This window comes from Gavialis gangeticus, unplaced genomic scaffold, assembly GCF_001723915.1.
Source record: "Gavialis gangeticus isolate Ggan-Ray unplaced genomic scaffold, GavGan_comp1, whole genome shotgun sequence".
Lineage (NCBI taxonomy): Eukaryota > Metazoa > Chordata > Crocodylia > Gavialidae > Gavialis > Gavialis gangeticus.
Genome location: NW_017729031.1, coordinates 28843949 through 28858549, shown reverse-complemented (window position 1 = coordinate 28858549; position 14601 = coordinate 28843949). Strand labels below are relative to the sequence as shown.

At 46.2% G+C, this 14601-nt stretch overlaps 1 protein-coding gene across 2 annotated transcripts in view; it reads right to left on the bottom strand.

Moving 5' to 3' along the window:
• Window positions 1–14601, bottom strand: part of LOC109301393 (poly [ADP-ribose] polymerase 14-like) — a 52534-nt gene that overhangs the window by 6088 nt on the left and 31845 nt on the right. Inside the window, exons 11-17 of one of the 2 annotated variants that reach the window (XM_019522548.1) lie at window positions 13176–13269; window positions 10090–10239; window positions 8869–8931; window positions 6254–6421; window positions 3475–3690; window positions 2755–3363; window positions 1182–1327 (exon numbers count right to left, since the gene is read on the bottom strand). In XM_019522548.1, the coding sequence (XP_019378093.1) occupies window positions 1182–1327; window positions 2755–3363; window positions 3475–3690; window positions 6254–6421; window positions 8869–8931; window positions 10090–10239; window positions 13176–13269 (1446 nt within the window). Of the gene's footprint in view, window positions 1–1181; window positions 1328–2754; window positions 3364–3471; window positions 3691–6253; window positions 6422–8868; window positions 8932–10089; window positions 10240–13175; window positions 13270–14601 lie in introns of both variants that reach the window. The other variant, XM_019522547.1, reaches the window with a different exon arrangement.

Sequence of the window (14601 nt, the reverse complement as noted above, 5' to 3'; positions counted from 1 at the left end):
AAACAAAAACAAAAAAAACCTCAACCCCCCCCCCAGCAGAACACTTCTTCTGCAGCCAACAACTCAGTCTACAATAGTTCAGAACATTTTTAACACTATAGTTTCCCATTAGAAATCTCTGGGTTTAATCTTGTGAATCAGGTGTAGGGGTTTGCATACCTAAAGCCTCTGGCAGGCATTCAGTTAAGAGCACGATGGGATCTGACCTGCAATCCCAACAATTGTGCCTTCTGCCACGGTACACATGAATGGCAGGAGGCACAGTTATGGAAAATTGTGCCAAATTGCCAGTGAAGGGGGAGGCCAGGAACACGATCTTAGGCTCCCTCTGTACTGGCAAGTAGAAAGCCAGTCAGGCAACTGGTGCTCCCAGCCTCAGGAGTGCACTGGAGTCAAGGGCTCCAATGCACTCAAGGCTGGGAATCCTGACCAGCCGACTGCCACTCCAAGCCTTGCGGGCACAGCAGAACAAAGGGCTCTGTTGCACCCTTGAGGCTGGCAGCCCCAATCAGCTGATCAGCCTGGCTTCACATGCAATTTAAGGTGAGATGGAAACCAGCCACAAAAGTGATTACACTTAAGTTATTAGCGTACTGATTTGCAATAACTTTGTGGTTTATTCCCAATTTTATCACATTATTAACTGAACGAATGTGTGGCCAGGTCAACTCAAAGACATGATTAGCTGGACAATCGCATCTTAAGTGTAATGGGCCTAACAAGGCAACCAGGCCATCATGGTTGAGAATCACTGATCCAAACTAACTTCACTGAAGTCAAAGAAATTAGTCTAGATCGACTTGGTTGTAAGAGAGATTGGACTTGGCCTCAAAATCTGATTGAAAAGATTTTAAATTTCAGAACTGTCATAACTGCCTCCACTAATAATGTTTCAGTGGAGCCAAGCTGCTTTGCTCCTGTTGAAAGGAAGGAACACAGAGGGGAGGAAAGGGAGTGCAAAATGACTTCTCATCCCCATAAATTCAATTAGATTTGCCCAAAAAGGCAGCCTCACTGGAAGGTGGCTCAGGGACACTTTTGCTAGAGTTGTGAAAAAGGATTTCTCTTCCAAAAAGAAACCATATAGCATTGGTTTGGATGTATTAAACTTTTTACATCCCTTCTTATCTATCTGGGGCAGTCACCAAGACACCTAGACTCAGAAACAGACACCATTTCACCTTTTCGATCTTGAATGACGCACAGGTCTCTTGAAATCTTTTCTGAACATCTTCATATTCTTTCATTTCTGGTTTTAGCTGCACAACTTTGACACGCTCTTGGTTCATATCTTCCCATGTTGCAGGGAGTACTATTGACTGATTTTCTGCAAAGGCAAACGTTTTGTTAACAATGTGTACTGGACTCTGGTTATGGAGGCATAATTATCAGCATACTATGAAAGCATCATTCAATGATTCCTTGCTCTGCTTTTACTTAATGGACTTTGGACTGAGGTCCTAAAATGCAATTATGTTGATAGTGCTGTTCAAGACCCAAACCTTAAAAATCCTTGCTAAGCTTTTCATAAGCCTCACTGCGAGAAAGCTGTCAGAATATCAGATGCTTAGTAAAGACTGAAAAGGCACCTCAATATTTGGCCTAACCAGCAGATTCATCTATACCGGCAACACCTAAATTCACTGCACTCCACACTCATTGGTAAAGTGGCAGCATCGTTCCCTACCCCTTTTTCTTAAAAGAATGTATGACATAGGGAAATGGAGAAATGCTGAAGGGCTAAAAAGATTGGGAACAGATCTAACTTAAACTTCACCCCTTCTCTGTCTCTGCTTCTGGATGTAGTAGCACAAGACAGAAGTTATTCTTTCCACCTAGTCAGGAGGCATCTCAGAGAAAAACAGAAAACAATTTATTGAAGACACTGTAACCTTCTCTCCCTCAAACATATGGCCTCCAGACTCAACAGCACCAGCCGCTTTCCATCTCAATTCATTGCAGAGAAGCTAGGGTTGCAGCTGCATGGTCAATGAATATGAAGCTGGTTTCCACTTATGCCAAAAGGAACAAATACTGGATACTCTCAATCAAGAAGAGTAAAGACTTCATGAGAGCAAGACAATTCTTTCCAAGAGAAGAGAGAGCAAGACAAAAGACAGCGAGGAGTCCCCAAGACGAAAAGTATCTTGCATAGCTGGGAGTTTTGTTGTTTCCTAAATGCAGGAACATTAGAATGTTTATTTCAGTGGTATCAAATGAAGCAAAGTTCTCATTAGGACTCTTCCTCTAATCATAATTCCAGTCAATTAGTAGTTGTATTGTGGTAGCTTCTAGGTGACAAAGCCACTGTTAAGCATGGTACACACACAAGATGTCTCTGACCCTCTCAGATGAGCAAAACAGGTGAAGCTAACTGAGGGAATCTCATGGAAAGACAGACAGTATCTCTATAAATACAAGATGCTTACAGCATTCCAGCTGCCTAAATTACTGTTTTTTCTTGTCATCACAAATTTGATTTACTGTGCCTTTCACAATTTTAAAACATCCGTGATATTTTTTTTTTTTTTTTTATCATCTTTGTCTTCCATTTCAGTTTCTTTCAATTCTTTTTTCAGTATACAACATACTGCTTCTAACAGCGATTTGTATTCCAGATGTGCCCAAGAACAGCTCTGTCTGACCATAGCTTATTTTCCTTACTCCTCATCTGCACTGGCCTAGTCTAGCACTACAGCAATACTAAACCTAGCTTAAGTAACAATGAAACCAGATCAAGAAGAGTTCACTTACCTTCCATTTTCCAGATGCGTATAATAGGTTTACGTTTCCCTTGATCATCTAGAGCACTTTTTGCTACCAGATCCACTTTATATCTTTTGTTCTCAAAAGTGATGTCAATCTCCTTCTGTTTTCCCACTGCCGCATCCTCCAAGTGCAGGTTCGTCAGGCTGTCAAAGGGCACATAACTACCGTTTTCTAAGTACTGCCACTCAACTAGGCTGCTAACAAGTTCTGCCTTGGATTCCTCTTCTTGAGCTTCTCGGACTTTTTTAATTAGCTCTTGAATTTCCAAGCAAGCATTCAAGACATCTTGGTTAACACCTGAAACTCGAATGGCAGGAACAGCTTCCTTGAGATCCCAATCAATGTCAATGTATAATTTTTTCTGAAGGTCTTTCAGTTTCTCAAACTCCCTTTCACCAAAGCCTGAAATCCCTTCTTCTGATATAGTCTTTTCAAGCTGTTGCTTTAAAATCTGGTTTTTAATCCATGATTCAGCTGCTTCTACATTTTTCCAGCTTTCACCACAAATCTGAAAAATGGCTGGCATCATTTTCGTCTTTGAAACCACAGAGGGGGATTTTTCTGTTGGGCGTTTTCCAAACCCAAAATAGGCTGTAATCAAGTAGAAATACAGAAAGTAGTTGCAATGGAAGAAAGGATAAGAATCAAGTAGCCTTATATGTGCACCCCTACACAGACAGCAACACCAAGGCAGCTACTTACATACAACCCGAGAGAAGAATGAACGTGGTGCAGGCGTAGGATGTACCTGCTCAGTTACTTGTCTTTTCTGCATGCTCGCATGGAACATATCCATTAGATGTGGCTGGAAGATAATGATTTTGATTTTTTCCACAGATTGAACAGATTTACCATTTGCAAAGTCCACAACAGCATCCATCATAGCATCAGCTACCTTAGCAGGATCATGGCCTGCCTGACCTGTAATAAATATCGAAGTTAAAAATAACAGCAACTAAAATAGTTTCATAGTTTCTAGGGTCGGAAGGGACCTGAGAAGATCATCTAGTCCGACCCCCTGCCATGGCAGGAAAGAGTACTGGGGTCAAACGACCCCAGCAAGGTGTTCATCTAACCTCTTCTTAAAAACCCCCAGGGTAGGAGCCTGCACCATCTCCCTTGGAAGTTGGTTCCAGACCCTAGCTGCCCTGACTGTGAAATAGCGCCTTCTGATGTCTAACCTAAATCTACCCTCTGCTAGCTTGTGACTGTTGTTCCTGGTCACTCCTGGCTGTGCTTGGGGGGGAACAGTGACTCCCCCAGTGCCTTCCGATCCCCCCTGACCAGTTTGTAAATGGATGCATTGTGTTAAAAAAGCCACTTAAAATAGGATTAGGATGATTAAAATCTTGGGCACAAAACTGGCTAGAATGAAGACATTTTTAGGCTAGAAAGTGAAAGATTTTTCAACATCATAATAGCCTCTGAAGAGTAGAAGAAAGAGCAAAAAACCTAACTAGCTATTGGTGTGGTATAAGTAAATGAACGCAATTATATGATGGGGCTGCCTGCTATAGAAGGGACCATGGCTAACGGGCTCTAAGGGCACATCTATACATGCAGACACATGCACCTGCAGCAGCTCAAACAGGAGTGACAAATTTGAGCCGGGGATTTTTGCCTCAGCACATGTGCCTGGTCATGCACTTTGGTGTGGGGCAGGTTGTGCCACTTGGGGCAAAATGACCCTGCCCAGCTCCTCCAGGATCTTCAGCCAGGGGGAACTAGAGCCTGGGGCCAGCACCTGTGCTGGCCCCAGCAGTATTAAAAAAAAACTGCACTGGCAAGCAGCTCAGGGCTACCTGCTCTCAGGAGCTTCTGGGGCCTGGCTATCTGGGGACACTACCCCTTGTGCAAGCTGGACTGCTGAAGCAGCCCTAACAGAGTTCCCTGCACCCTCTACCCAGTGCAGCCGTCTGGCAGTGGGGGCTGCTGCCTGGCTGTGACTTGCTGCCACCTGCAACAGCATGCAGCCCCAAGGCTGCGCGCCTGCCAGACCCCGATGGGAACTGCACAGCCACAGCAGAGGCATCTGCACCTCTGGGACAGCTGCCAGCAGGCTGTGGCTAAAGAGCTGGCCTGCCATCTGGACAGCTATTGCCCGGAAGATGTTCTCAGTGAACTGAGAAAGCCTGGCCACTTAGGTCCAAGTGGCAAGAAGGTTAGCCATCTCCAGCTGAGTCCCAGATGCCAGCCCTAAGCAGGCTTCTCTGCCTGGGTCCTGCTACTTGCCTCACTAGCAGGAATTCTGGTACTCCTTATTTAAAATCTGCAAAATCTATGATAAAAAAGAATCCCAAATTCACCCTTTAAAATACCCCCAAATCCATGTTTTTCCACACTTAAAACAAAAAGACCACTATATATACACGTGTGTGCACGTGTGCATATACATACAAATATACACATAGAGAGGGAGAGAATCAGTTGGGCAACGTCTTATTGATATATTTACAATTTTAAAGCAATCTGGAAACCTACCAGTGTCTCTAGCATCATAATACATTCATTCAAAATATATATTTGTTTTGATGTTTGCTTTTGGTTGTCTCATCATAGAACAATTAGAGCTCCCCCTGACCCCCTCACTAACTAGGATGCGGGGGACAGCTGGCCCTACAACCACAGCTCCTGCCAGCAGGTCTCATCCTATCTGGCAGCTGGGGACAATGGGTGTGTGATGGAGGGGATGTGGAGTTTGCAGAAGGTGGGTGGGAAGGGGTGTGGGAGGATGTGGGTGTGTGGAGGGCTGTGGGGATGCATGGGTGGGATTATGGAGGGCTGCTTGGGAGGGGTGAGTCCCCTGCCCCCTACAGGGCACCCCCCAAAGCACATGCAATGCCCCCCACCCCACAAGGCCCCAGTCCCCCACTACAGGGACGTCCTGCCTGTGCCACTCATCATGGGTGTTGCCCAGCTCTGCACAGGGCGTGCGTCTTTCTGCAGCCCCAGGTCACTTGGGCTGTCACCTGGGGACTGGCACCACTCTCCAGAGGAACAGCTTCTGGGTTACCTCAGGGCATGGTCTGTTTTTTTCCTCCCCATGTGTTTTTTTTGGGCACCTGGATATCCAAGTATCTAATTTTGAGCCCATGCTACAAATATGGGCTGCAGTGAACATTTTTTCATTCGCACCGTGCCTCCTGCAGCGTCTCAAACTGGTTTGGGATGCTGCAAGTTGCGTGCCTACTAGTCTGGATGTGCCCTAGCAGTCCCAAATACATAGTCATATTCAAGAAATGGATCCATACACAATTGGAACTTTAATCACAGAGCCCACAGTCTTACTGAATTGGAAGCACATTATGGGACATCAAGAAATACAACAATTTTATTAATTTTTCTTTTAAATGAAAAAGAATTAAACTTTTTAGATCAATCAAATTCACCAATGGCACATGGATGGCAGCAAAGTCACATGGGTGGAACTTGGTCCCAAGAAAACCACCTGATTTTATTTTTATATTTCTAAGGAAAGGCAAACCTGTTCCAATTGCTGGAAAGGCAACAGATTTGTATCCTCTCTCTTCACACTCCTGAAGCACTTTAGAGACCTGAGCTTTGATGTCATCACTGGGAACAAGGTGAATAATTTTCTTACACTTCAGATTTCCACCTTGAGTGGTTATAAAGTTATTGTGAGGTTGGGAGGCTGAAAGATGAAACAAAATGAGATGTAAGAAAAAAACAATTTATGTAAAACTTGTCTGAAATCTTCTCTCCAGTTGCCACCTGTCTGTCACCCTCTTTGTGCATCTTCACCTGGGTTCCCAATGATCTCTTGCAGAAGATTCAAAACTCTTACACCATCACTTTCCAGGCCCACAGGTGAGTTACTGCCTACAGTTCAGTTTGATCAGTGCTCTCAGACAATATGGTGCTTTTCAGTGTCTCATGGGCATTCTACCACAATTACCCTTTCCTTCATTTACCTACATTCTCCTCTTTAGCACTGTGCATAATGAAGCATCACTCCTTTCAGCTCCGGCTACACAGTTCACTTTCTTCAGCTGCTTTTTACTACTGACCTCTCTCTTTGCTTCTTCCCTGAGCCCCTGCCTCTTAGAATCATAGAAAAATAAAGGTTGGGAGGGACCTCAGGAGGTCACATCTAATCCAACCCCTGCTCAAAGCAGCCCCAGCCTCAACTAGATCATCCCAACCAAAGCTCTGTCTAGCTGGGTCTTGAAAACCTCCAAGGATGGAGATTCCACAACACCTGTGGGTGACCTGTTCTAGTGCTTCACTACCCTGCTAGTGAGGATGTTCTCCCTAATATCTAACCTAAACTTTCCTTGTTGCAACTTGAGACCATTGCTCCTTGTTTCATCATCTGCCCCACTGAGAACAGTCCAGCTCCATCCTCTTTGAATGGAGCTCCTCTCCTCTAGTCCTCTTTAGTGTGGACTAAATTACACACAGCTTCCACTATTCCCCAATTTCATTTTTCATCCTTTGATGCCTTGTGTCTAAAGTTAGATACAAGTTTCTCTTAGGTAGGAACTTTGGGCACTGACAAAAGTTATATTTTTTTGCACTATGAGGCCCCTGAAAGCACTCTGCAGTCATAACATAGCAAACCTTCATGGCTGCAGAGTGCTTTTAAGACGACCAATCGCAGGAAAAATTAGCCCTTGTTAAATCAGCTATTAGACTAAGATGTTCTGGAGCACAGCACCTTAGGAAACTTGTGTGCAGGTTCCCTGCAAGGTCTAATTTTGGGCGATTCTGCCCACATCCCGTGTGCCTCTGTGGGGTTGCCACAGAGAGAAGATAGAGCCCCCCTGCGCCGTGGGGGAAGGAAGGTGATGGGGGGGCAGGAGGGAAGGTACCTTTGCTAGGGTCTTGGTGGGGAACTGGCCCAGGTCCACAAAGTGGGGGAGCTCGGATTCCCACCCCTTGCCTCGGCTCCTGGTGCGGCAGCCAGGGCTGTTTGTCAAACACGGTAGCGCCAGAAACTGGGGCAGGGGTTGGGGGAAAATGGACAGAGAACCTAAACTCCCAATTACTCAGACCTGGGTTGGCTACCCTGCTGGGTCTTGGGGGCAGCTGGCCCAGGCACATAAGGCAAGGGGACTCAGATTCCACATGCAGCTTGCGGCGTGGCAGCCAGGGCAGATGGCAACACATTCACACCAGGAGCTGGAGGGGGCAGGTGGGCATAATCTAGACCCTGACACCATGTGGCCATGGCCCAGATACCCCTGCTTGGATCTTGGGAAGGGAGCTGGCCTGGGCCTGCAAGACAAAGGGTAGGATGGGGGGGCTTGGGATTCCCTCCCACCCCATCTCAAGCACATTTCCAGCACACAAGGGAATCCCCAGGAGAAAGAAATGCGATAGGGGAGGTGGGAAAACTACCAGCCAGGAAGCTGAGGCTATGGATAGCACCTTCTTGGGAATCTTTCCTGCAGGCTGGGGAGCTTGCAGAGCATATGATAGCACCCTCCTGCATCCTTGCCTTGGCCAGTTCATGCAGGCTTCAAGCCCCCAGCAAACACTGAACATCTGTTCAGTTTGACTGTGCTGTAACTTTAAGTGTCATGTGCAAAGCATGAAAGTTGCAGCACAATAAGAAGCACCTTCTGACCATTTGTCCAAGTGCCCTTCATTTCCTGGGACTCCCCCTGGGATGGTTCATCTCCTTCAAGTTTAAAGCAAACACTAACCATTGCGCTGGGCACTATCTAAAGGTACAATTTAGTCCTTTATGCTTTATCCTGGATTGTAAAGTTATAATGGTACAGGAGAGCGCAAGAGGTCAATTATACACCTTTACCTTGATGCTGACACCACTTGAAGTGTTTCCTTTGAATAAATCTTAACATATTTGACAGATAACTGTGGTCACTTGACTTCCTGCCCCTTGGGCAGGGGGCTGGACCTGATGATCTTGTGAGGTCCCTTCCCACCCTAATGTCTATGAAACCTATGATATGGTATCAATCAGTTTAGGAGTTGCAAGAGCATGTACACACACATCCACAGAATGTAGTGCAGCTAGAAATTTCAACACTGCTGAATACCCCAGCTCCCACAGAGCTTGAAATTGTGGGTGATCAACACATTTAAAAAGTAGGTAGTAAGCATACGTTATACCTAGTTGAGCACATTCAGTTTCAACCTCTGATCCAGCACCTTTCAGAATTGCTTTGGAGACACCTTTGAAAAAAAAACAAAAAAAACAAAAAAACGGTATTAGTTTGATTAATCTAATGAACAGTAATAGCAGTTGTTACAACAGGAGAGAATACCACATACACCAGGGATGCTCAACCCTGGTGCTGTGTAATCTGGCCTGCAGGGTTCCCTATAGGTCCTGTGGGAAGCCTCCCAGGCTGTGGCCTTGCACACTAGATGGGGCTTTGCAGGCTGCGCCCACCTGGACAAGGATGGGTTCTGGCCATGTGGAGGCAACCTAGAGTCCCAGGGCCTGATCCTGGCATGTGGGGGCAGGGCAGGATCCATGGGCCAACCCAGCCCATGGACTGGCCCTACGCCATTGATCTGGCCCATGGGAAAACAAAAACAAAAACCTGTAAGCAACACTGCAATATACCATCCAAAGTTTCCGTGCTAGTAATAGTATTGGTCAAGATTTAAAAGAGGACCCTATGGTAGAGTTTAGTTAGTGCTCAAGTTTCAGAAAGTATTTAATAGCAGCAGCTCTGTTTGCCCCCAATGAAAGCTATCTTTATAGATTAAATCAGGATGAACCCAATAAATCTTCATAAAAATTTAAAACTTATAAAGTTTCACAGAGAAAGATTTAATTTGCCATGGATGTGACACAAAATTATATTCTTGTTACATAATTCTATAGGGATTTTTAAAATGTGCAAACGATTCTTATTCTGTAATAATGTATAGGATAAACATTGTTTTCTAAAGTAAAAAAATAAAAACAAATGTCACATTTCTGGTTCAGTTCCCCATCCCCCCCAATATGAAGAACCAAAGGCTCACTATATTACAAAAATAAATACTAATAATTACATGCTGAAAATACTATTTCCCCCACAATACCTTTATGCACAGAAGTGCACGGTACTGCTCCGAATGAACTACCTCATTACCAAAGCCATTAGGGCCTTGTTAGTGGGGTACTCCATCTCAGTCAATTAATTCTGCCCACTTAATCACCTAACACAGCTACACTTGATCTTAAACTACAAGAGGCCAAGTCGTCCATACCCAATCTAATTCATTCAGAACTAGGTTGGGTATGTCTGCACAGCATGGCATTTGCCATGTAGATGTGCCCCCATTAAAGCCATCCTAGTGCATTCATCATTAAAATTCATCACTAACTGGAAGTACCTGCTTTGAGGGAAAAGCTTTTATTTGATACGTTTACAATGACATCCGTCTCTTCTTTGGTTATGTCTCCTTGTCCTACTTGAAATTTAATTGAGCCAATCTGCATTTCATATCTTCCTTTTGTTGAGGTCAAAATGGTCCCAAAGAAAACTGCAAGAGAAAAATAAAGGAATTGAAAAGGATGGAAAAGCAATTCAGCAAAGGAGACACTTTCCAGAGGAAGACACCCACTTGTCTGGATGTGCATTTACTACCAAGGCCTTGAAAGTCTGAATTGTAGGTCTCTCTCTGTCACACTGATGAAGAGGATTACAAGAATGCCCAGCCCTCCTTGGAGAATCAAAGTAATTTCACCCATACTAAGCTTAAGTAACTGTACTGATGGGCAGGGAGATCAAGACAAGATACACCCTCATGCTATGACTGGGTTGCACAGATTCAAGATTTCAGGGATCTATTTTGTAGCTGTGTAGGTCTGAGAGAGAGAGACATGAAACTCTTGTTTCAGAGGTGATATCTTTTATTAGACCAACTAAAAATAGCAAAAAATCCAAACAAAAAAAACCCCTTTCTTTGCAAGCTTTGGGCACATGCACTCTTACAATCTTTGATTTCTCCTCAGGCTGAAGAAGAGTTCTCTCAGGTAGAAAATAAACTTTTGCATAGGGAAGTTGAGGCTGGAAGTGTATTCCCTTGGGTATGTGAGAGTCCTTTTGTGAGAATTGCTCTGTGATGTGCAGGTAAGGCTGTCTTTGTTGCTGGAGGCGTCAGATGTTAGAGGCAGACAGGGAGGTGCAAAAATCCTTCTTTCTTGTTTAGCAACGAAGTTTATTCTTCCATATATTTTTTCCTTCTCTGCACATGACAGCGCAATTCAAAGGACTTGCGCATACCCAGGTGTGGCAGGACGCGACCTAGGGGTGCCATGACCTCCCCTAGCGCCCTTATCTACCGTGCCAAATCAGGTCTCGAACGCACCCTCTACCTCGCCCGCCATGTCTTGCTGGTGAATATCATTAATGGGAGGCTGCCTTCCTGCCCTCCTTGGCACGGTGCCTTGCTGTACTGGGGCTCTGTCCAGTTGCCCATCGGCGCCCTCACGGGTGCCCCCTCGCTTCCCATCTCCCGTGCTCTAGCCCGCACCGAGGCCCGTCTCCCGCAGCTCTCGTAACCCGCACTGGGCCTCACCTGTATACCGTCACCTGCCACCGGGCCTCACGGTTCTTGCCGGCCGCACCGGGGTCTGCCTTGCCCCACGGGCCTTGCAGCCCTTGCTGAAGTCCGTCTCCCCACAGGCCTGCCTCTATACCGTTGCCTGTCACCGGGCCTCGCGGTTCTCACCGACTGCACCGGGGCCTGCCTCGCCCTGCAGCCCTCACTGGGGTCTGTCTCCCCGTGGGACTGCCTCTATATTATGGCCCGCGCCGGGGCGCCTCTCTCATATCGTTGCCCGCACCAGGGCCTTGATACCGTCGCCTGCACCGGGGCCTGTCTCTTATGCTGCCGCCCCCAGCTGGGGCCTGTGCCTCGCGCTCCCCGCACTCTCGCCCCCAGCCGGGGCCTGGGCCTCACGCTCCCTGCCCGCACTGGGGCCTTGCTCGCGCTTCCCACAAATCTGGGCTCAGGTGGCCTTGCCCTTACCTGGCCCCCAGACTCCTTTCTTGGGGTCTTACGCCCACTGGGCTCCTCACCACGGGGCTCAGGCGGCCTCAGCCTCACCTGGCCCCAGACCCCTTCCTGGGTCCTATGCCCCACTGGGGCTTTTCCCACAATTGGGGCTCAGGCAGCCTCGGCCTTACCTGGCTCCCAGACCCCCTTCTCGGGTCTTATGCCCCACTGGGGCTTCTTGTGTGCACCCACACTGGGCTCCTCCCGATAATGCCCACACTGGGCTGGGGTCGGGACACCCCAAAACGCAGCACCCTCTCCAACGCCAGGAACCCCCCCCACTACTGGGGAGCTCCCATGAGGCCGCCTCCAACCCCTGCAGCCTCGTCCAGTCCTCCGGTGTAACAACAACAAAACAGAAAACACAAAGCCCCTTGGCTATAACATAAACCCTAAGCCAACCTGGCTAACCTTCGTCCATATCCCTGTCAGGGTTCTCTCCACCCCATACCATCATGTCAACACTGCTCAGGCCATCAGGCTTCTTTGCTATGCCTGCCCTGCTTGCTCCAGCAGAGCTCCCACTTAGGCTGCCAGAGGGGAACTGCCCTTCCAGCCTCAGCCTGTCTGTTTATATAGGCCCAGCCCTGCCCCCTTCTGATCAGCTGACCCAACTGGCTGTCTCAGCAACTCCCACCTGTGCTGCCCTGGTGAGTGGCAGCTGAGCCCATTTTACTGTTACTAGTAGCAGGCACCTTAGTGCCCTGCTACACCAGGGGAATAAACTTCCAGCCTCAACTTCCCCTGTGCAAAATGCAGTTTATTTTCTACCTAAGAGGACTTTTACAATTTTTGATGTCTCCTCAGCCTGAAGAAGGGTGCATGTGTCCAAAAGCTTGCAAAGAAAATTTCTGTGCTATTTTTCAGTTGGTCTAATAAAAAAGGTATCACCTCTGAACCAAGAGTTTTGTGTTTCATAGATTCAAGATTGCACTTACTATTTCTAATGGGAGATTTTGGGGGACGGGGTGGTGGTGGTAGTGTTGGTGGTAAAGCATAGGTATGATTTCTTATTGTGAACATACCCATTATTAGAAGGGCTGAATACTCTTGTTGGAAAAACGCAAAAATATGTTTTAGCCGATATTCAGCTTAGACTGTAGCTGCTCCATTCCCAGACCTGAGAAAGATCACTCTGCATCTGAAATGCTTGTTTCACAGGTTCTCTCACCTACAGAGCTGGTCCAACTAAAGATATTACCAAAAAACCCCTTGCTTTTCACTTGCTGGAAATTAAGTCTTCTGTTCTGGGTCGTTATCATTAGGATCATTATTGGCTTACTTTGAACACAAACTCATTTCTTCACCAAACCAGTACCAAAAACACCAGTTTGAAGAAATTCCTTCCGATTCTTTTACCCATTTTCTAGTATACTTACAAAAGTGTAAAGCAGAGTAACATTAACAAAACAGCTTACCCGGCTGTTCCTTACCACTCCTTGGTACAGATTTGTGCCCCTTGGGACTGGCAGTATTTCCACTTGTGCAGGTTTCCAATTCATTTGAAAATGCCTAGAGAGAGAAGAGAGAGCGAGCGTGCAAGCCATAAATCACCCAGTAGTCATTAGGGTTCTCTCAGCAGGACAAGCATTTAAAATAAAATTTTTCATTATTTGTTTAGACTATACAGTCCAACAGTGATGATCTGTATATGGCCCACTGAAATGGAAGTTTTGGCACATTTTGAATGGTAACAAAGCACAAAGGCTTATGAAACTGTTTCTCTCTTGGGCCCAAATTAAGCACCATGAGGCAGGACAATATAAACCTAGTGTTCAAAAGGTTGTGCAGGTAGAGGGCTTCTTTATACTACCGAGTTCATTCAGTTTGCCACTCAAGTGTGTTTCCTCCAACCCAACTCTTTTTTACACACAAAAATCCCTTAAAACTCAGTAACTTTTAGTTTAGGCTGGTTGGTCAGTTGGGAGATATTATCTAGGGTTTAAGTAAGCACAGATTATCAGTTGCCTACACTATAAGAAGGCAACTTTTTTTCTAGCCGCAGACTGCAATGACCCATCCTGGGTCAGAGGCGGGTGCCAGCAGCTGGTGCTCATCCCCCTTGGCAGCACAGGGGAAGGCACCCATGGCTCAAGGCCCTGTTGCAAAACGATACTAAAGCCTCATGTCTGCAGTCTGGATGGAATGCTTCTGTGGGCTGTAGGTTGCTGACCCCTTACCTGTACAATTGATCAAGTAATGCTCAGCTGTTACTTCACTATGAAACAGTTTAGCTAGAGGAAAAGCAAACTTAACTCAGGCTATCAATCCTCAACCAAACCCAGAAGTGAAGATGCTCCCAAAATGAAGGGGAAAGAGAATGCCATCAGATGGTTTCTGTAAATGGCACCACTACAGTTACACCAGTACACTTCTGCATGCAGAGTTATATTAGCTTATTTGAACAAATGCTGCTCTATTCAGGGATAAAAGTGCACACAGAAAGTAACACCAGCATAATTAGGCTGGAAAATTTTCCCCGCAGACAAGCTCTGCTTGTGCCAGGTTCACATGGATTCAGAGGTTTATCTTTACACTTTAATTTGTGTCCATGCCAGCAAATGGGGGGGGGGGGGACCACACATGTAGAATTTTGCAGAAGAGACAACTAACCGTTTCTGAAAAGGATCAGATGAGAGCTTTTCATGACATATGGTGCCCAATGGCATTTCTACTAATCAGTAAAGCAGTAGAGATCACCTCCCAAAATAGCATCTCTATCCAAACATGTCTGTTAAATGGTGTTCTGGTAAGTACAGTGAGTATGTGGACATCTGACCACATCCAAAGAACCTAAAGAGCACAAGTTAATAGTCCCCAGGCCAAATGGGGGGGGGGGGGGGG